Raw genomic sequence first — 23,538 nt, 5'->3', positions numbered from 1 at the left:
ATAGTTATCTAAATCACTATACATTTTTCAACATGTTTATACTATTTATTAAAGATTAATAAGGAGAGTTAAAGAAATTAAAGAAAATTAAAGATAAAATAGTAGATTTTAATTAAAACATCCAGGTTAAGGAAAGAGTCAAATTATTAGGGTAAAAAACTGGAGCCCTAATTATTTTCATTTTTCTAACTATATCCTAGGAATATTAATATCCATCAGTTTTACTTGTATTATAAAAGGAAAATGATGTGCTTAAAACATATATTTAAATAATCCTCTTAAAATACAGTCTATGAACGGTTTCCCCAGAATTTTTGAGAGATGATACAAGCCTCATAGAAAGCTTAGAGAAGAAAGTCCATGAGATCATAGCAGCTATGGAGTTACCGAGAGAGCAGGCGCCTTCACCTCCAGGGTTTCAGCCTTTCCACCCCTAAGCCTGCCCCATGGTCATCTCTACTACCACTTGGGGTTATAGGTAACAGTTTAGAAAATATTAGCTGAAGGAGGAATAACATTCGAGGTTATTGGGCTACAGCATAATAACTGTCTCATAAAAAGCAAATGCCTTTAATTGGTATACAGTAAATAAAAAGACACAACGGTTCTGTTTCAGCATCTCAATTTGGGTAAGTTTCCTTCAAATGTATGATTTAGTGGCAACAAATTCTCAATTAATTTTAATGAAAAGTATCTGGCCATTGTAAAGATTGAAAAATCACAAGAAATATAAGATTATTTCCTTTAGTCGGAGTACACAGAATCTGATGCCAATAATTGTATAAGTCAATAGCTGGTAGGAAATGGACACCTGTTTCTAGAACAGAGAAGATGACTGTACTGAAATTCATGGATATTATCACAAAGTAAACCTTAATAAAAGAACAACTATTTAGTTCAAATATCCAAATGTGAGTTTAGAATAGAGAAGAATGAAGCATGTTTCAACTGATCTGATTTCTAAGCATTGTAAATTCTAGCTAAATAGAATGCTTTACAAAATAAAATTGCTCAGTAGTCTATGTGTATTGTAGATACAAAAATCAGCTGAAATCTAGCCTAAATATCCTAGACATGATCCACTTTAAAACAAAAGCAAAAAAATTAACTTAGAATTTTATATCATATTAAAATGGATTTTTGATGAATTAAAGTTAAATATGAACTTAATTTTTAAAACTTGAGAGATATTACTAATTATTGAATTAATCCTTATATGAAGATTCAAGAGTAGAAATACCAAAAGAAAATATCAACATATCTAGCCACATAAAAATTCAAGAATATAAATAACACACGCTTATCACACATATGTACTCACACATGTCTATTCATACAGACAGAAACCCTTACATTAACTATGACACTGAGAAATGCATTTGTAAATGCAATAGGCCAGTTACATATAGCCAGTTTAGACACACACACATATCATCAGGAGAAACAGGAAGTAAGTGTGAAGAGTTACATAAATGTGTATCACTAAAAACCATATCTAAATCTTTAAATCTACAAATAATAAGTAATCAAAAGATAGAGTTAATATAGCTTAAGATATATATTTAAATATCTCCATTTAAATACTATGCAGCATTTTTAAAAGAATGAAGGAAATATCTATTTACTGATATGAAAAGACATCTAGGATGTATTATTAAATTATAAAGCTAGAATATAGGACATGCTAAATTATATGTAAAAATAGGGAGAGACAATAATATATATTGTCTTATAAAGGCAAAACAAGGTTTTGAAAAGATGCTCATAAAAGTAGCTTGCCGTCTGTTTGTGTGGGTAGATGAGAAAAGGAATCAGAGGGTGGGAGCAAGGCAGGAGCGTGCTTTCATAAGTACCTTTACATGTTAAACAGTGAGTGCACATTGCTTATTCTAAATAAATAAAAGCTAAAAAAAGTTTTTAAATCCAGTCTAATACATAATCACCAAATGCAAGTTAAAGTAATAGACTATACTTTTTAACCTATCAAATTAGCAATTATTTTTTGAAATTATATCCTCATTGGCTAAAAGCAGCCTTAGAACTGTCAGGAGGAGAAATTAATACATTTCTAGAAAAGAAATTGGTAATGGATTTCAAGAGAGTCTTAAGTATTTTATTTCCTTTAACCCAGAAATTGTTCTTTTTACATTCAATTCTAAGGAAAATTATCATAATATAGTTTCAAAAAATAAATTCATGGTCATCTAAAATCTAACATAAGGAAGAAACGGTCAAACAGTGACGGGCCAATGAGTAGAACAGCAGTAAGAATAAATCCATACCTTTCTTCTCAGGTTTTTCTTTTTCTTTTAGCTTGTCTTTTTCTTTATGTGTAACTGAAAAGAAAGACGATATTTTTCATTTAAATAAAGGGAATACAAGATGAGATGCATGGCAGTCCTTGATGTCAAAAATTACCTACTGCCTTTGGATATTTTTATTTAACTAGTATTAAGCTTTACATAGGTTTAAATGTTAATTATAGATATTTTAAATTTCTATTTTTATTTCATAAGTAAGGAAAAATACACACCGAAACTAGTCTGATTGAAAAGAGTATCCCTAAACTTTTCCAAATCTTTAACTTCAGTTTAATGAATTGGAAAATTTTTTAAAATGTGAAAGTTGCTTAGTTGTGTCTGAGTCTTTGCGACCCCATGGAATTCTCCAGGCCAGAATACTGAAGTGGGTAGCCTTTCCCTTCTCCAGGGGATCTTCCCAACCCAGGGATTGAACCCAGGTCTCCTGCATTGCAGGTGGATTCTTTACCAGCTGAGCCACAAGAAAAGCCCCAAAATGTATTATGCTATATGCCAAAGAAGGCCAACTCAATACTGGAGAAATACTAAAAATATAAAGACAAAAATACAGAGATAATCTAAATATGAAGCAAAGAACACTCAATCTAGTATATGCAATATATGTTAATCTTCTTCAGAAAATTTCCACACTAAAAGTTTTTGAAATTATACTGAGGCGAGACTAGAAGGACACCAAACTGTTTCAAAGAAAACAAAATGTAATTCAATATGAGCTATGATTCAATTAATTAATATAGTAGGGCTCAAATTTAAGTCATAATCTTCCCCTATAATTTAGTCATAACTCTTATTAATGGCACCTCCAATTATCCAACCTAGTAACTTGGGACTCATCCAGGATTCATCTTTTCTTTCTCATTTTTGTTCATTTGCCAAGTTTCTTCAATTCTACCTTTAAATATCCCTCTTACTTATCTTCTTCTATCCAATATTACATTTCCAACCTACCATTTATTTATACTAAAATATAGAAATTGGGTTAGGGATAGCGCTAGGATTCCTTGGTAGCTCAGCTGGTAAAGAATCTGCCTGCAATGTGGGAGATCTGGGTTCGATCCCTGGGTTGGGAAGATCCCCTGGAGAAGAGAAAGGCTTTCCACTCCAGTATTCTGTCCTTGAGAATTCCATGGACTATACAATCTATGGGGTCACAAAGAGTCAGACATGACTGAGCGACATTCACTCTCACAGAAAGAGCACTGGCTATGTGTTAAGACTTGGCTAGTCAAGACAGACTTCATGCTTGTCAACAATGGATGATGGATGCTAAACAAATAATTACAAAGGTAGTTAATTGCAGTTAAAATAATTGCTGCGAAGAAAATATTCAGGGACGCATCAGTTAAGTTCAGTTCAGTCGCCCAGTCGAGTCCGACTCTTTGCAACCCCATGAATCACAGCACGCCAGGCCTCCCTGTCCATCACCAACTACCGGAGTTCACTCAAACTCACGTCCATCTAGTCGGTGATGCCATCCAGCCATCTCATCCTCTGTCATCCCCTTTTCCTCTTGCCCCCAATCCCTCCCACCATCAGAGTCTTTTCCAATGAGTCAACTCTTTGCATGAGGTGGCCAAAGTACTGGAGTTTCAGCTTTAGCATCATTCCTTCCAAAGAACACCCAGGGCTGATCTCCTTCAGAATGGAGAAGCATATCAATGTTTAAAATGAGACCTAATCTAATCTGCGTGCTTGGGAAAGGTCCGCTGGTAGAAATGAGATTTAAGAATGTGAATGATGAGAAGAAATTAACCTAGTAGGGGAGTGGGAAGGAGAAAGGGAAAGAGACCATTTAAAAGATGGACTATGATATCCTTCTTGGGTATATTATTATTATAAATATTATTACAATAATATCCTGAATAGTATCTTGAACACTTAGATTTTGATTTTTCTAAGTCTCCGAGTAGCCTCCCTAACATGAAAATCTGATCATATGTTGATCTGATAAAGTGTTAGTATCTCCCTCCTTGCCTAGCATGATAATCTGTCACAATCACAATAAACTGTGGAAAATTCTGAAAGAGATGGGAACACCAGACCACCTGATCTGCCTCTTGAGAAATCTGTATGCAGGTCAGGAAGCAACAGTTAGAACTGGACATGGAACAGACTGGTTCCAAATAGGAAAAGGAGTACGTCAAGGCTGTATATTGTCACCCTGCTTATTTAACTTATATGCAGAGTACATCATGAGAAACGCTGGACTGGAAGAAACACAAGCTGGAATCAAGAGTGCCGGGAGAAATATCAAGAACCTTAGATATGCAGATGACACCACCCTTATGGCAGAAAGTGAAGAGGAACTAAAAAGCCTCTTGATGAAAGTGAGAGCGGAGAGTGAAAAGGTTGGCTTAAAGCTCAACATTCAGAAAACGAAGATCATGGCATCTGGTCCCACCACTTCATGGGAAATAGATGGGGAAACAGTGGAAACAGTGTCAGACTTTATTTTTCTGGGCTCCAAAATCACTGCAGCCATGAAATTAAAAGACGCTTACTCCTTGGAAGGAAAGTTATGACCAACCTAGATAGCATGTTCAAAAGCAGAGACATTACTTTACCAACAAAGGTTCGTCTAGTCAAGGCTATGGTTTTTCCTGTGGTCATGTATGGATGTGAGAGTTGGACTGTGAAGAAGGCTGAGCGCCGAAGAATTGATGCTTTTGAAGTGTGGTGTTGGAGAAGACTCTTGAGAGTCCCTTGGACTGCAAGGAGATCCAACCAGTCCATTCTGAAGGAGATCAGCCCTGGGATTTCTTTGGAAGGAATGATGCTCAAGCTGAAACTCCAGTACTTTGGCCACCTCATGTGAAGAGTTGACTCATTGGAAAAGACGCTAATGCTGGGAGGGATTGGGGGCAAGAGGAGAAGGGGACAACAGAGGATGAGATGGCTGGATGGCATCACTGACTCGATGGACGTGAGTCTCAGTGAACTCTGGGAGTTGGTGATGGACAGGGAGGCCTGGCGTGCTGTGATTCATGGGGTCGCAAGGAGTCGGACACAACTGAGCGACTGATCTGATCTGATCTGAGGTACTGTATCAAATATAAAAATATCTTATTATTCCAGTAATTTGACATTTGCTTATCAAACCAATCTTACATATGAGGAATTTACCTTTGAACTTTACATTCCACCTGTAACAAATGCTTGGAGTTCCATAAATATATGGAATTTTGCATTTCTGCCTGCTGTGCCATCACCAAGATTTCTCACACCCACATTTCCTCTGTTTCATGCAACCTTTCAGCCCTGACTCAAATGCCTCTTTCTCTGCAGAGTGTTCTTTCATCTCCACTTATCCCAAGAAGGTGAACTCTCTTTAGAGGCTATGCCCTACTGTTTTATTTTTTTATCCTAGCCATCACATGGTATCAGTGACATGGTGGACTCATTAGATATTATTGAATGAGAAAATTTCTAAAATATTATAAGAGCTATTTTTATCATGTAGTACAGTTCTATTTACTGGTGATGTTGTATAGATATAATATAATATGCATTGCTTGCTTGCAATCATTAACATTTTTTACATTAAAAAAATTCTTAAATAATTAAATCTCAGTGAGAAACAGAAGAAACAAAGATCATCCAGACATTGTTTCTACTTTCCACATTCAATGATTCTTTTGGGTTTTCTAAGTTTAATATAAAAATCTCACAAAATAAGAGAGGACATCAGCACTCACACATGACCAGAAATAGCTTTGGTTTCTTTGGAGCACTATTAATTAAGCTGAAAACCAAAAGAAAGTCCTGGCAAGAACAAAGCCTCTTTTAGAGTTTCTCTAGGGGAAAGGAAGTTTGCATGAGATAAGCTTTGCTTTTGGAACCCTGGTTAGCTAGACCCCCAGGAGACAACCTAATCTGTGTCTCTGCTTCTGTGAAGGACCGGACCTCAGCCACCTTGGACAGCTGGTTGTCCATTCCTCTAAAGGATTTCCCAATTGATGTGTACATGAGCATAAATGGAAGAATTAATATGAAATCAAAAGAGCAAGGGGGCTGAACTCAGGCTCAAATTAGCATATTAATGCCTTATTCCTATTACTCTGGGGAAAAATCCAGTTCCTCACAGTCTAAGTTTTGATTTACAGACACAGTCCTGTATGCTGAAACTTCATTATCCTCTTCAGAAATGGTACCATAATACTGCTCAGTGAAGCAGCTGGAATCACACGCTCTAGGGAGCTGTTCACCACAGCAGACAGCCTCTGAAACTCCTTGGATGAAAACTTCAAACTTTGGCAAGACTGAGCTCAGACACTAAGGTTTGATATTACTTTGATCAAAACTGTGCCACCATCAATATCTGCCATAATAATCCCTCTAAAATAAAAGTAATCTGCTGCAACAGTTACATTAGGTCCTGTGTCTGTTTGCTTAGAATTCACAGAAGTTTTCATATGAAAGAAGAAAAAGGTACCTTTCTCGTCACCAGCTCTGTTGGCAAGTTACATCTTAGCTAGGACAGTTTTAACTCAGAGCAGAATAAGCTTGTTGCACCTGCTAGAGCTTAATTTGTTTGTCACCCTTATTTACAAGAAACAAAAGTCCCTTCGGCAGGCTGACAATTAAAAACAAACGGAATCCGCCAGTTGGAGCGGACCTGATGTTTGGCATCTGAGTTGGCAGGGCCCCGCCGTTCCTGCACTTGCCCAGACTCTGACCTTTCCCTGACCAGAACACTCAGCTCAGCTCAACTCCAAAGTGCGCCTCTCGTCCTCCCCGCATGTCCCCTCTCCAGCACTCTGCCAGCTGTGCTCTGTGCTTCCACAGCTCCTGGTCCTGGCAACCTGCCAGGCGGACTCTGTGTCCTTTGCTGAAGTGTATCAGTGCTCACAGTGAGCTGACCCTGGGTTCTTTTAATGGGCACTACACTCCCAAGGGGCCAAGCAGCAGGCATTGAGGGCCAGGTTGTCAGAATCCTTTGCAGTTCTCTCTGCTCTTAGTTCAAACTCAAAAGTTTTGGCATCGAATGTTTTAAAGTACTGATTTATATAGGCTACTCTATTCGTTAATTGATGGTTAGCAAGAAAATTTAATGAAGCAAAATTCTGGAACATATACTTGATTTCAGAGCTACTGGACAGGACTAATCTTGGGTATCTAAAGCAAAAGGAATCAGATAGCACATTACCTTTGAATTGTAAAAGAATTTGGGGAGCACCTTGGTGGCTCAGATGGTAAAGAATCTGCCTGCAAAGTGTAAAACCTGAGTTCCATCCCTGAGTCGGGGAAAATCCTCTGGAAGAGAAAATGGCAACCCACTCCAGAATTCTTGCCTGGAAAATCCCATGGACAGAGGATCCTGGAGGGCTAAAGTCTGAGGGGTCCCCAAGAGGTGGACACAACTGAGGGACTAACCTTTCACTTGGGGAGCGTGATTACCTGTAACAGATTTCACTGATTTTTCTTTTTGTTTTTAATATATTATTATTATTATTGCTATTTTTACTTATTTTTTGGTACGCCACACTGCATTTGGGATTTTAGTTCCCTGGCCTGGAATTTAGGATCTTAGTTCCCAGATCAGGGACCAAACTCACACCTTCTGCATTGGAAGTGCAGAGTCTGAAAAGCTGGACCATCAGGGAAGTGCCCCTCACCAAGTTTTCTTTTAATTAACTGCTCTATTTCTCAGATTTCTGGCACTTCTGTTGTGGGAGGTATTAGCACCGAAGTGGTTTATAAATTTTAAATAGGTCAACATTTTAAACAGCTTCATAAAATTCATATATATTCACGTTTCCATTCATCATTTTTTATGAAACAGCAAGATACACATTCATTTTAAACCCATTTTTAAAAATTTTGCTTTAGCCACCGCTAAATAAAAATGCCAGATGTACTCTTGGATAGTGTATATCTCTGTGTGCTTCTTCTTTGTAATTTTAATGTGTTGAATCTTAATTTTGTGCTAAGACAAAATGATCTACACACTTTAAATGATGATAATGAACTCAGTAGAAAAGCATTCTTGAGTAGAGAAACAGTTCTTTATGATTGTATTTTCCATTTTTCTTAAAGGAAGAATTTATCATTTTTAACATAAGCACACAATGTTAGAGCTGGGAGAACCTAAGAGATCAATTAGCCTGAATTTCTTTGTCCATGGATAAGAAAATACAGCTGCCTAAGTGTCCACGGTAGAGCAGAATAAGAACATAGTTATTCTGTTGCTAAACTAGTACTCTCCCCACAACCATGCTGTCTTGTCCATCCCAGGTCCTGTGCAGACTTGTCCTTATGTGCCAAAGTGCTGATTAGATTTCCTGAGCATGTTATCGGCAATCTAGCCTACAACAATGCACACACTTCTTTTTCATAGTAAAATTATATTTATTTATGTATTAAAGTGAAGATTAGGCAAATTATCTAAGGTTACAAAGCTCATTTGATACATACGCTTTCAATTACAAAATAGATCTTTTAATTCTAAAGGATTGGTGTTACTCCCAAATCTGATTTAATTGTAGGAGTAATTTCTGCTTCACCTGGGGCTACATGGCCACAGTCAGAACTGTAATCGTTTCCTCATAAAAGAATAATCGCTATGGAGGAGGAGAAGTATAGCTTTGTATAGGGCCTACTGTTCTCATTTTCCAGGTTTATCATACACAGCAGCCAGAGAAGAAAATAAGATATATTTTGCACTTTAAGGAGTCAATTAAGTCCAGCTGAGAGAAGGCAAAAGTGAGTTTATACAACATGGGATGACTAAATTAATCTGTGGACTTGAGAGCTCTTTCATAAAGGGCTCCAGGATATTTAGATACATTTTAATGCCCTGTCCTCTCTGGCATTTGAGTCTCAGCTTCAGCCAAATCCCTTGCCAACCTATGATTCCAGTCCTATAATTGTTTCTCAGAAACAATCCTAAACCAGTCTCTTAACCCTTTTTTAAAAAGGTCTGCTGACTTTAATTATGTTATGGAGAAAAGGTATGTAACCTTATTTGGAAACATAGTCTTTACAGAGGTAATCAAGTTAAAATGAGGTCAGGAGGGTAGGCCCTAATACAATATGACTGGTGTTGTGATGAAAAGGGGAAATTTGGATAGAGAAAGAAGAACACAGCAGGCAGCGACAGAGACCGGGAAGAAACACCATCTGAATCTGAAGGCAGAGACTGGAATGATTTGTCTACAAGCCAATGAAAGCCAGCACACCCTTCCAGTTCCTTCACCCCCTACCCCAGTCCACCGAAGGTGGGAAAAAGCCTGCAGATTCTCCCTCACAGCCCTGTGAAGAACCAACCCTGCTGAAACCTTGACTTTGGACTTTTAGCCTCTATGACTGGGAGACAAGAAACTTCTGCTATTTTAAACCACCCAGTTTTCGGTACTTTGTCACGCCAGCCCTAGGAAACTAATACTAACACTAATCCCTGGACTCTTGTGCTCCCTCAACAGAGTTCCTACCAGGTTCCTTGAGGACTGACCCCCTGAACTAGCTGTTACATCTTCCGTTAAAGGTTCTAGAGTGCACACCTAAATCTCAAATTAAGGCCCTGCCAGAAAACCTACTCAGGAACTGAGGCAAGCAGCTGTTTCCTCAAATAGTGTTTCTCCTCCAGGATATTTCCTATAATAATAATCTTCCTGTAATGCAGGAGACAGCCGTTTGATCCGTGGGTCGGGAAGATCCCCTGGAGAAGGAAATGGCAACCCACTCTAGTATTCTTGCCGGGGAAATCCCATGGACAGAGGAGCCTGGTGGACTACAGTCCATGGGGTCGCAAAGAGCTGGACACGACTCAGCAACTAACACTTTCACTTTCCTCCAGGACATCTCTTTTTGGAGCACTCACCACACGACGGTGAGGCTATGTGCTTGGTTGTTTAGGTCTCTTCTTAGATTGAGTCCTATTCTTTGAATTCTTAGTGCTCAGTAGAGTGTTTGGCACAAAGTAATTGCAATGAATAAAATAATATGTATTACTGCCTAATGGCTATAGCCAGTTTTTCTATTTACACCATCTGTCTGCTGGGTCACTCCTCCATTCCCACCAATTGGCCTACTCAGATGTTAATTACATGCCCTTCCTCAGCACACACCCTGCCTTGTAAATTACCTCCCTATTCCTAAAGGTCAGTTCTCCACATGAACACTTGAAAACCCAAGTGGATGTAGCAGACACCTATTGCTCTGAATGCTTAAAAGGCCCTTCTATTGTCTAGGAGCCATTCTAGAGAGACAAAATGCTCTCACCTAGTTATATGTTTATCATCAAGTTCTAGTCTTTTCTGGTTTACTTTGTTCTATGAATATATTGATATGTTTAATAGTTAAGTAGAAGCGTAACTGTTATCTGAAACCAACAATTAAATTTGCAATTGAAAAAGAAATAAGATAATACTCAATTAAAGAGTAAACACATGGAGGGAAAAAAAGGGGGAGAAGTAAAAAATGAATTACTATTTTTCGCTGGATAATTGAATTTTGCTAATTTGATAATTGAATTTCTTTCTCTTTTTTTGTACTTTCCAAAGTGTCCAAATTAATCTGTATTACTTTAACTGATATTATTATATTATATACTTATTGTGGGTTTTTCTGATTACACGTTACAGACAGTTTTTGTTTTAATATGGAACTGTTAAATTCTTCAATTGCCTCTCACCAAATAAATTTGACATTACAGTGGCCTATTATATTAGTTAATATTCATTATTCATAATTATATATATTTGAAAATAAACACAGAAATGGCAAATGAAATAGCTCTCCATCAGAATCAAGTCAATATTAACAAAATAGAGAAAACAAATGCTTTACTAATTAATTCATTGATATTTCAACATATGTTGAGTGTGTTTCATATGTTTGGCACTTTAGAGATATTAGAATGATTTTTGAGGAGACGGAAGGTGGCGGAGGAGTAGGTGGAAGTGGAGTACATCTCTCTCCACAGATATATCAGGAATACACCTTCAGACACAGGAGATCTTGCAGAACACCAGCTGACAGCGGGCAGGAATACCTGACCACTGGTAAAGAATATATAGAAGCACCCAAAACGCGGTAGGATGAAGAAAGTAGTGGGAAAAAAAACAGACTGGACCTGCCCTTGGCGAGTGGGGGAACTGAAGCAAGGGTCCCATCCCCATATGGGGCAATTGTTTGGGACAGAGGATATTAGAATCGTTTTCAATTTAATATAAGCACACAAACTCAGAGCTGATCCAATCCTGAGAGACCACTGAGTCTGAATCTCTTTGTTCACTGATAAGGAAACACAGAATCATATGAGCAAATGTCAACACAGACCTAGAACATATAAGAAGACAAACTGTTTCTGCTCCCAGTGAGTTAGATCCACATACCCACATTTAAAATTTGGTGTCAAAATGCTTTAAAGGTTGAAGGCATGGATGTAAAGTAGCATGGAGGAAGTAACTAAATGCTCACAGAGTGAGCAATAGCAAAGGAGGCCTATTGAAGGATTTGACTTTCCATCTGAGAATCAAAGAAATGAGCAGAAGCCTGCCCTGTGGCTGATGGTCAAGAGGACAGGCATATAAAAGCACAGAATTACGAGATAGCAGCAGGGCTGGCTTAGGGACTGCCCGACAGTTCAGTCTGTGGCATGGGGTTGGGGGTGTTGGTGGGGTCTGGACTGCAGTGCTGGTGCGAAGCAAGGAGAGAGTTGGGAATGGAAGGGACTAATGAGGAGGTTGCAGAGTAAGGATGGTAAGCAGTAAAGTGGACAAAGCTGGAAATGTGTAGGGCTATCTATTAGTGATCATATGATGAGGGCCTTTTATCTCAGGACAGACAGTGTGGCTTTTATCTCTGTATATAGCACTGTGATGACAACAGATAGATTTAAGCCCATGAGTATGATTCATATGGATTTGAGAGGTTAATGGGGGCTTCCATAGTGGCTCAGACAGTAAAGAATCAGCTTGCAATGTGGGAGACCTGGGTTCGACCCCTGGGTTGGGAAGATCCCCTGGAGAAGGAGATGGCAACCCACTCCAGTATTCTTGCCTAGAAAATCCCGTGGACAGAGGAGCCTGGTGGGCTAATGCAGGGGAGGCCTGAGAGGTTAAGGCAGAAGTTACTTAAGAAGTGACTGTCACAACCTAATTGGTAGATGATTGTAGAAGGGATAATAATGGGAGAGGAGAGGTGAGAATGGACTAAACTAGAGTGAAAAGGGAGGACAACAAGGGGCTAAGCAGGATTGGGCTTTGGTGTTGAAAGACACCAACAAGTCAGGGATTGCAACTCAAAGGTCCTCAGAGATAAAGCAGATAGATAAATGTCTACTCCAGTAGTGACAAGGGAGAATGGAGGAGACTGATAAACAGAGGGTGCAGGTTCTACCTAATGACATCCAGGTGTAAGTTATTTTAACATACTGGCTGGTCAAAGAGAACTTCTGTGGGATATACTTGAACTCTAGGCCAGGAATTTGACTATATTCTAACCATGACCTCTCATTTGAAGAGGTTGACTTGAATTCCAGCCTTACCTCCCAAACGTTAAAGGAACCAGGATGGAATCTGCATATGGATATATATATATATATATATATATATATTATATATTTGGCTTAAAAGAAAATTACAACCTCTTCTTTCTATTTTATTTTTGGCTGTGCTGGGTCTTCAATGATGAACAGATTTTTCTCTAGTTGAGGTGAGTGGGGGCTGCTTTCGAGTTTCAGTGTATGGGCTTCACATTGTGGTGGTTTCTCTTTTTGCTGGGCGTGGGCTCTGGGACACGTGGGCTTCAGTAGCTGTGGCACATGGGCTCAGTAGTTCCCAGGCTCTAGAGCACAGGCTTAGTAGTTGTGGCACAGAGGCTTGGTTGCTCCACATCATGTAGGATCCTCCTAGAACAGGGGTCATACCCATGTCACCCTCATTCCCAGGTAGATTCTTTACCACTGAGCCACCAGGGAAGGCCTGGATATATATACTTTAAAACCTATCCAGATGATTCTAAGGTCCAGTCAGGGGTGCATACCACTTTAGGTCAAAATGACTCCTAACTTTTTAGCTTGAATAACATGGGTGAATGGTGATATTAATTTTTAGGACAAAGAATACAGAGGAGTGAAGACATTTTGTGCAACAGAAGTTAATACACCAGCTTCTGCATAACATATCTCTTTAGACTCAGATATTTGCTGGCTTGTCTGTAATCATTGCAGGCTACTATTACCTCGGATATACTCTACCATTCCATATAAGAATTCAAGTGCTTTGATAACAAATTCCTAACTATCTATCATATATAACCATAACTGATATGCAATGTGGCATAGAGAAAATATTTATCTAGACAAATGAGCAGTTATAAAACCACATTTATTTTCACTGAAATACTTGGGAATAGAAAGCACGTTTTACCCTGTTCTACCTGGATGAGGAAACTAAGCAGTAAAATGAAATTTTTTGTTCATACTTGCACGAAAAAAAAAAATTGTAGAAAAAGTATCTCTGAAGCCTATTTCACTGTTGAACAACTGAAGCTCCATTTTCTCTTTCTTGAGAAATGTTCATTTTCCCAAAATATATTTCATCTATTCAGGAAATATATTCAGGTACTAATCTCTAGCCCAGCCTTTCAGAAGTTTATTTTAAACTTCAGCCAGATTCACTGTTTTAATTATGCAAAACTCACTTGTTTAATAAACCCACTCTACAGCCCGCTGCTCAAAGTCTTTAACAGCAGGATTCTAATAGAGCCAGGTCCAAAATGCAAATGGTACCATCTGTATCACCACATCCACTCCAGCAGCACTGCTATTAGATTAGTAGTACAGTCTGCAAGATGAAACAGCAGACACCCAAATCATGTGGAACCAGTTGAGTTTCTGTTTAACCTCCAGCCGATAGAAACACATAACCAGTTCAGTGATGGCTAGCTTAGTCAATCCACAGCCAAGAGCTGTGTCCAATTTCCCTGACTAAAGGAATTAAGAACCAAAAGGGAAAGGGAGTAGAAAGAAGACGTTAGTTCTCTAAGTCCAAATATAAATAGGTTTCAACTGAGTAACCTTCATTGTCCCTGGTTGTATAAAGATTAGCTGACCAATCTGGAACTAATTCAAACATTAGGATTAAAGACATAATATTTGCAGAATGATTTGAACTCTTCACAAAAAGAAAGTACATGAAGTATATTAAAAAAGAAAACATGGTATTTTAGTGTGGAATCACATACTGGTATAATTTCAGCTTAATTAGAACTTGTATGAAATTACTACTTGAAACTTTGATATTTGTACAGATCATTTTGTACTAGTCAGTTTTTGACATAATAAATATTAGACAACATTCGATTTTTATCCAGGAAAACTCTTTCATTTTCAGTCTGCATCACACAAATTCAGTAATAGTAAGGTTTTTATTTTTGCTCTGGCTCACCCACTATCACATGAGACTGACCACTGGGGAAACTGGGGCATCTTAAGAAACATGTTCTTTTGAATGTTTTTGCTTCCTATAAGTGTTTTTCATTTTTTTTAAGTTTTAGGACTACATGGGTCACTCCTAGAAAAATGATGCTTGCAAGATGAACAAGACAATGCTGGCCATTATTCGTACGCTTCAAATGCAAGATTTCAGTTACGAGATTCAGTTGAGCTGAAAAGGACATTAATTATCACGCTGTCATTGTGCCTCTACTCCTTGAGACTGTTTAAGCAAGCTCTGAGACCACAGCAGTCATCAGTGAGATAGGACAAAACTTTTTTTTCTATGCTGACTATTTTGAAGGTATTGCATGGCATAAAAAAATTCAAGTTAAAAAGAACCGAGCTCTGATTTATTATATTAACTGATTAAAGACAGAAAATTGCTTGCTAATAGGTCAAAATATATGTTTGTGGTACTAGCTTAATAAACAAAAGCTGACTGCAAATAACTGAAAGACTGTCACCCATTTTGAAGTTATTCTGATCCAATAATTAAGCATTATATATTTATACAGAGTTTCCCTAGAAGTAAACTTACTTAAACACTATCAAAAATTAAGACAAAACAGCACAAAACATAAAAATTTTCCATTCTCTCATGTAAATGTACAAAATATATACCCTGAATAAAAACAAGATTAAACATAAAATTCAACACTTACCTTTAGTTTGTATTTTCTTTTCAGGTTTCTCCAGTTTTTCAGTCTTTTCTTTGTGTATTTCTAGGAAAAATTATGATTTGCTTTTAAAAACTCTTTTTGAAAATGTACAAAATATAAATCATAACTATGATCTAAATGTCATAATATTACCATGAAGTCCAAATTATTTTATCCAACAAATTTATAGGTATCTAAAAGGAAAGAATCATTGAAACATATTGCCACATAAATCCCTCATTTATTGATATAAGGAAAAACTTGAAGTTATCTAAAAATTAGAGTTATTGAAAAAGCTTAAAACTTACATCAATAAATGTTGCCACTGTTTTCAGTGCTAAATCTGATCACAAATTATAATTATGTTTTATTTCAATTACTCTCAATACAAATTAAGGCTCCTTAGTAAAAATGTCATTTAGATTTAGAAAGATTTAGTTTTTACATATTAAATTAAGAATTTGTGAAATGAACTGTAACTATCTAATAAATATATCTCAGAAGTATTGATTCTAAGCCAGGTTTAGAATCAAAATTTGGCATTGCATTTAACCAATAATTACTGCAAGCAGATAGACACATTTCATAGAATTAGTTAGCTATTACATTTTTTCTAAATATCAGGTTTTAAGACATATATTTGATTTGCTGCTAGTTCAGTATATATACATTGCCAAGGCTTAGAAAATATAGTTAATTCTGAATTTGCAGTTAATTTGGACAGAAGTAAATTTGAGATTAGAGTTTACAAATATGATTACTACCTCTGAAAAGAGACTTAGTCTTAAATACCATGGTGTTTCTTATAAAAATGCTAATGAGTTTTACTTATTTATTTATCATAACTTTATTCTACAGATGGTCTGAGATGGTGCTAATTACTGTACTTATTCTAAATTTTCCATTTGTATGTTTGAATTTGCATTTTTATGATTTTTCTGGATGTCTAAAATCAAGATCAACTAGAGGAAAATACTAAAATCTTCAGAAAAGACAGTTTCTTTCACTCACCAGTTAAAGAAATAATCACATTGTGAAGATCTCCTCCCCTCATTTTCCCCATTAATCAGTTATACTATTTATAAAGCCACTCTTCTACCCTTATCCCCTTCATGACTGAAAATGGCAATGGAGATACAGAAGAGTTAAGATTTCCAACTACATTTCTGGAAAAAAAAAAAAAAACAACAGAAAAAGCCTTCAAGGTGCATGGAACGATTTCCAAAGAGCATAGGAAACATTTACCTTCCAGCTTCTCTCATTATTATTATTATTAATCTCTACTTTATGCCTCCAGATCTTACTCCAAAGCATGGTTTCTCATCCTAGCATTATTGATTTTTGGATTGGGAAAAATCATTATTTGGAGGTGGGTAGGGCTATTGTGTGCACTGTAGAGTACTGAGCAGCACAGCACCCTATTAAATGATTCTAGATGCTACGCCATCCCTAGTCATGACTACAAAGAATGTCATTAGATATTGTCAAGTGACCTTTATTGACAATTTATATCTTTAGAGCAATCACTCTTTGTCACCCATATTGCCCAATGCAGTGGCCACTAGACATGTGTACATGTTAAGGATATGATATGTGATTAATCTGAATTGAAATGTGCTATAAATGTAAGTACAAAGCGGTTTATGAAGACTTAATGCTAAAAAGAATAAAATATATCATAATTTTTATATTACTTACATATTGGAATGATATTATTTTGGACATATTGTGGTGGTTTTATTTGTGTGTCAACTTGGCTAGGCTATGATCTCGAATCATCCAGATGAACACTAATCTAGAGGTTGAAAGTGAAAGTCACTCAGTTGTGTCAGACTCTTTGCGACCCCATGCACTACACAGTCCATGGAATTCTCCAGGAAAGAATACTGGAGTGGGTAAACCTTTCCCTTCTCCAGGGGTTTTTCCCAACCCAGGTCTCCTGCATTGTGAGCAGATTCCTTACCAGCTGAGACACAAGGGAAGCCCAAGAATACTGGAGTGGGTAGCCTATCCTTTCACTAGCAGATCTTCCTGATCCAGGAATCAAACTGGGGTCTCCTGCATTAGAGGCAGATTCTTTACCAACTGAGCTATCAGGGAAGCCCAATGTAGAAGTTTCTATGAAGGTATTTTGCAGATATAATTAAAATTCCTAGTTTATTGATTTTTAAATAACATAATTCTGGATCATCTGGGCGGGCTTGTCTGATTCTATTGAAAGGTCTTAGAAACAGGTTTGAGGTTCCCTGGGAGAAAGAATAAAGTCTTTGGGTGTACAACGCTTTGGTGCATGTACATGGGCTCAAGCTTGCTCATGATTTTTACTTTCTAACTGCCTGTCCTGTGCCTTCTGATTTGCTCAGCCAGTCTGCACAATCACATAGGCCAATTCCTTGCAACAAATGTCTTAATAGATAAATATACCTGCATAATTTCCTACTGGTTTTACTTCTTTGGTTGAGATCTGACTGATACTAAAGATTAAATAAGAAATATTATTCAAATTAATTCCATATTTTTCTTTTTGTGCTGTGCTCAGTCATGTCAGACTCTTCATAATCCCATAAACTGCAGCCCACCAGGCTCCTCTGTCCTTGGCATTCTCCAGGCAAGAACAGTGGGGTGAGTAGCCATTCCCTTCTTCAGGGGATCTTCCAGACCCAGGAATCGAACCAAGGTCTCCTGCATTGCAGGCAGATTCTTTACAGCTACCAGGGAAGTTCTTATTTTATTTTTCTTTTTATAATTTTATAATGTGGTTACTCAAAAAAAATTTAAATATACATGTGGCTCACACTATATTAGTTTTGGACAGTACTGGTCTGGTCCTGGGGCAGGCAAATTACCTTTTTAGGTCATCTACAGGGTTGAATCTTCTATAAATGAATCATAAAACCAAACTGAAAATGCTCCCTTGCCCATACCATTCTCCTTCCTCCCTCCTATTTAAACTACCAGAAGCAATGGAGAAGACTGGTGCCTTGTATAATTCAGTCTGATTAAGTAAAATGATTCAGAGTGGTCAAAGATTTAGAGTGGTCTTTGCAAGCACCAAGGGAATCATCCTTAAGAAATAATTTCTTATTCCCAAAGGGGATTAATTTCTATATTCTATTTGAATACAGAAATGGGATGAAACATTCTAAATTAAAAATTTATATAAAATGTTGCATCTTCTGTGACTGAACTATTGTTGAAGCTATCATTACTTTTCTAGATTGACTACTTTTCTGCATCTCCTCACTTTCTTAGTTAGTAACTGCTTGAGTCTGCAATTTGGAACTCAGAGAAGGCCTCAGAGACTAAGGCCTCTTTTATCCCCTACAAACAAGAAATGGGTGATACAGAGAGGCTTTCAGTCCAGGGAGCCCCTGAGGGTCCTGCTCATTACAGTCTCAAGGACAAATTCCTAACTTTTTCTATTTCTGATTCTGAACTTCAGCTTTCAATAAACTAAGACAGCTCCACTGATCTGGAAAGATACATTCAGATTTTTTGAAAGTGGGAGTCCCAGATTAAAACTCACACACACACACACACAGTGTGTGCACATACAAGTCTCTACGGCTAACAGTGAAATATAATGACTTACATAGATAGTGTTTTGCAAAAACATCATCAACAATTTTTTTTATTTGATGATCTCTTGAAGACTTAGTATTTCTGTACACATAAGTGCAGACAGGCACAACCAATTTTGTAAAGGCATACACACATACATTTATTTGCTTGTAGATGACAAAAGAAACTTATTTCTGATGATTCTGAATTGGAACTGATTTTGCTACCGTGAAACACATCTCTTTGGCATAAGGCAATCAAAGCCCAGTAGATTCAGAAAAAGCTCTTTACCTTCCCTTCAAGTGCCTAAATATACATGGAAAGATGGCCTGTACCAAAGAGAAAGCTATAACCAGAGATACAAGAAACTTATCTGTATAACAGAACAATCTTTATTTTCCAAACATCTATTGTCCCTTCTTCTGAATGGCCTTCCTTCCCTTTGTGTCCTCAGACCACTCTCCCTTTCCTTAGCTCAGGATGCTAATTATATAAGTCTTAAATACTTGGCTGCCCTTCGGGTTTCTTATTTTTAATGAGGCTTCCATATGTACGAACTTTATTTTTCTCCTCTTAGTCTGTCTTATATCAATTTAATTATTAGACCAGCAAAAAACCTAGAAGAGAAAAAGCAAAATTTTTCTGCCCCTACTTTTCAAACTTGAGGATAAATTAAATGTCTCTGCATGTTCTATTGCAACATTACATTTTCTTTGGGGATTGTATTACATCACTATTGTCACTGTCCACGGCTATCAAATGTCCAAAGAAGCCAATGCAGCCTCTACGCAGTGTGCCTGCCAGTTCTATCTCCTTACACTTCAGCCAGGAAATGATGACCATTCAGGCTCCTGCCCAACTGAGTAACAGCATGCTACCAATTTAGACTTCAGAAAGATCTTTTTTCTCATAAACAGATAATGCCTAATTTCTTACTCTCAACTGCTCTTGCCAGCTAAGGGCCATTCGTGTGAGAATGGAAAATTAAATTTAAAGATTCAAGTCAGTAAAGTAGAAATTTATTACCCTATGGCTTTCAGCAAAACTCAAAGAAAAATAAAATTTTGTATATTAATACTAGCTTCTAGTTATTCAATAATGTCTATAGACAGGGGAAATGCCTCTACTTACATGACACAGCAGTAATGCATAGCAGCATAAAGTTTCATTTAACTTTGACACTCCTTAAAAATAGTTCACTAAACCTGAACCAATTCTGGACACAAGGGACAAAGAAAAAGGTCAAAGCAGTCATTATTTACCTCCAAATGTATGTTCTTTACCTTAGGTTACAGTCCAGTGTCTCTGAGAATGTGATAAGTCTCAGGATCAGATTCTAGTTGGAATGATAAACCATTTGGTAACAGTAAACCTGAGAGATTGGTTTGTGTCTTAAAAAGCAGGAAGTCAAAGAATTTCAATCCCAGGTGTCAGACTATCCATAGGTCCTCAAAGGTACAGAGTTCAATTTAAAATTTTGAGAATTGGAGAAGGGAAAAACAAATGGGAAAGAGTGACAGTTATCTCAGTGTGTCAGAAAGTAATGAAAGGAAACCCTTCGTTTTACTGAATTATCAATAACCTTAACTGATACGAATCAGTTCTCCACTAGTGCTTACCGTGTTTGTAATGATACAAGGGGTACTTAAGAGAAGGGCAAGTTACTTCCACAGAAATGGGAAGTGTATTCCAACTCCTTTCGCTAGTCCTGTTTCTCAGTCACATTTCTCATTATCTGTAGGGAAGTATGTGTAAATATGAGAAGTGGAGAAAAAAGTATAAGTCTTCTTTCAGATTCTTATTATTATTCATCTCACTTTCCTAGGCTTTAAGGCATTTAGACATTTTTCTTATTAAAGGAATCCAGAGAATTTAAACTCTGGCTTTCATGCTTTATAATTCAATGGAGATAATAAAAAATATACCCTCCTAGGTCAGGGTGTTTTTCTAAAGTCGAATGCCAAATAAGTAATTGGATTACAGTTCAACGTCTCTGAAGAAGTATTAGTCTCAGCATCAGACTTGTAAAGTGCTCAGAAACAAGAGAAGGAGATGTAATAACTTATTATGTTGCTGAAAAAAAAATAAACATTAGTATTATTTAGAGTATTCATTATTTCTGGATTAAACGATTATTTGAATAACTGTCATACTAAAGATGATATAAATCAATAAAATTCTGGCATAATTAAAATGCATTTTGTTAGAAAACTCTGGACACATAGACTATTAAAAGATCTACACAAAAACATTATCATTGCTGGCATGTATTAAAATGCAATTTAGTGTTGGAAGATAATTAATGCTTGAGTCAATCTACTCCATTCAAATATAATTCTCATACCTACTAGCTGTGCGAACTTTATGTCCTCATCTGGAAAATGAGGTTTACAATAGTACCTCCCACATAGATTTAGGCTTCCCTAATGGCTCAGTAAGGAATCTGCCTGCAATGCAGGAGACCACCTGCAATGTGTGAGTCCTGGATTCAGTTTCTAGGTAGGGAAGACCCCTTGGAGAGGGAAATGGCAACCCACTCCAGTATTTTTATTTGGGAAATCCCAACGACAGAGAAGCCTGGCAAGCTATATAGTCCATGGGGTCACAAAAGAGTTGGACATGACTTAGTGACTAAACCATCACAACCACATAGATTTACATGAGGAATAACATAAGTTAAAATGTTAAAGGATTTAGAGCAGCACCTGGTATCTGATAAACATTATGTAAATATTGGCTATTATTATTATTATTATCATCTCCCTTACTAAATTCTAAATTTTCTGAGGGCAAAAACTATGTCTATTTTGTTTCACAGTAAATTTTCAATAATAATTGGCACATACTAACTACCTGATAAATACATATTAAGTTAAAAAATAAATATTTGAGCAAAATTATAAACAACCAACTCCTACACAACAAAGAAAGTTGTGGTAGATAGTATTTCACCTGTTATTTATGACAGAATGCCCAAATGACTTAAACACTAAAATGCGTGTGGTTGAAAATTTTGAGACAGTAAAACGTTGTATTTCTCAACATTTTTACTTCCTATTAGAAATGCTGGAGAAAGTTGCAGGATTTTACTATTGGTGGAAATTTTAAAATGTATATGAAAGATATTGTAAATTGCAACACTTGTACAAAAGGTAGGGTTTTTTTCTTATTTGTTTACAGGAACTTTATTTATAATTGTCAAAACTTGGAAGCAACTGAGGTATATTTCAGCAGGTAAGTGAAGAAATATACTGTTGTACCTCCAGACATGGAATATCATTCAACACTAATATGAAATAAAAATACATCATCAAGCCATAAAAAGATATGGAAGAAAATTAAAGGCATATTACCAATATATTTTTAAAGCATTCTTCCCCACAGTCATCAACATGGGTGTCAATAAGTTAGGGTTTTTTAATATTGTTTTCCTGGAACACTGAAAAGCTAAATAATAATCAAATTAAAGGCACTGAGCGTTTTTAACACTTTGCCTTAAGTTATCCATAGATGCTTACATGCAGGATATCAACTATGAACTGACATATATAATTGACAATTATACCTATAATAAAATATTAACAATTAAAATCATCTTCATTTTAACAGAAAAAAAAAAGTTGAAACAGGTTTTAAAGTGGGATATGCTATCCCATCTAACTTGAAGGGGGTAAAAATTTCTATTTCTTTTGGTCTCCATGTTAAGGAATATTTCATTTCAGTTTTCCCTATTTGTGATTATGGCATTTAAGTGATAATCTGCATTCTTTTGTGTAATAACACTGCTTACATATTTATAGTATTTTATATGTAGAATAGTGACATGTTGGCATTTGTTGTATATATTTCTGTTGGATACCTGAGAGGACAGATATAAATTTTAGTGATCTTCCTGGTGGCCCAAAGTGGAACTTCTATGTATAATGGTGAATTTTCTGGTTCTCATCAGGAATAAGCAGCACATAATAGCCAAAATCTTTAAAACTCCCAATGAGAAATGATAATTTGTTTCATTGGTTTGGTTATCTTTCTTCATCTTCAGGCTGTTTAATTCTATCAAAATGTATTTATCTAAGCTCTACATCTCCCAGGGTGCAGTGTTAAATACAGACTAACCAATTTTCCCAAGACTCTCTGAGCTTAACTCTCACATTTAACTTAGGAAGAGAGGCCAAATGTACAAAAAACAAATAGTAAGGTCAACAGCAGCAGCAACCAATGGGACCAGAATTAGTAAAAATAGATTGTCCTAAATAAGTCCAAAGAATGAGTTTACTGCAGTAAAGACTTTCTGTATTTTACTTATTATAAATTGTTATTATCTACTTAAATCATAACACAGTTTATTGTTGAGCAGTTTATAAATTTGTTTAAGTCTTACATGGATAGTTTAAAGCACACAATTTTTTTCTCTATATGACATACTGTTAATAAATTAAAAATATTATCTCTTCAAGATTTTAAAATGACAGACTCAAGAAATTTAAAGGATAATCTCTGTCACCAAGGCAACCATCCTAATTCTTTTCGATGACAACCCAGTTTATTAAATTGT

At 36.6% G+C, this 23,538-nt stretch overlaps 1 protein-coding gene across 50 annotated transcripts in view; it reads right to left on the bottom strand.

Annotated features, from left to right (window-relative positions):
• TRDN (triadin) overlaps positions 1-23,538 on the bottom strand; it is a 415,022-nt gene that overhangs the window by 282,129 nt on the left and 109,355 nt on the right. For all 50 annotated transcript variants that reach the window (XM_070376309.1, XM_070376300.1, XM_070376303.1 and 47 more), the window contains exons 5-6: positions 15,426-15,485; positions 2,283-2,336 (exon numbers count right to left, since the gene is read on the bottom strand). In XM_070376309.1, the coding sequence (XP_070232410.1) occupies positions 2,283-2,336; positions 15,426-15,485 (114 nt within the window). The remainder of the gene's footprint in view (positions 1-2,282; positions 2,337-15,425; positions 15,486-23,538) is intronic.

This window comes from Bos mutus, chromosome 9 (genome assembly GCF_027580195.1).
Source record: "Bos mutus isolate GX-2022 chromosome 9, NWIPB_WYAK_1.1, whole genome shotgun sequence".
Taxonomy (NCBI): Eukaryota; Metazoa; Chordata; class Mammalia; order Artiodactyla; family Bovidae; genus Bos; species Bos mutus.
Note: the sequence above shows the minus strand (reverse complement) of the source record. Positions and strands in the feature narration are given on the sequence as shown.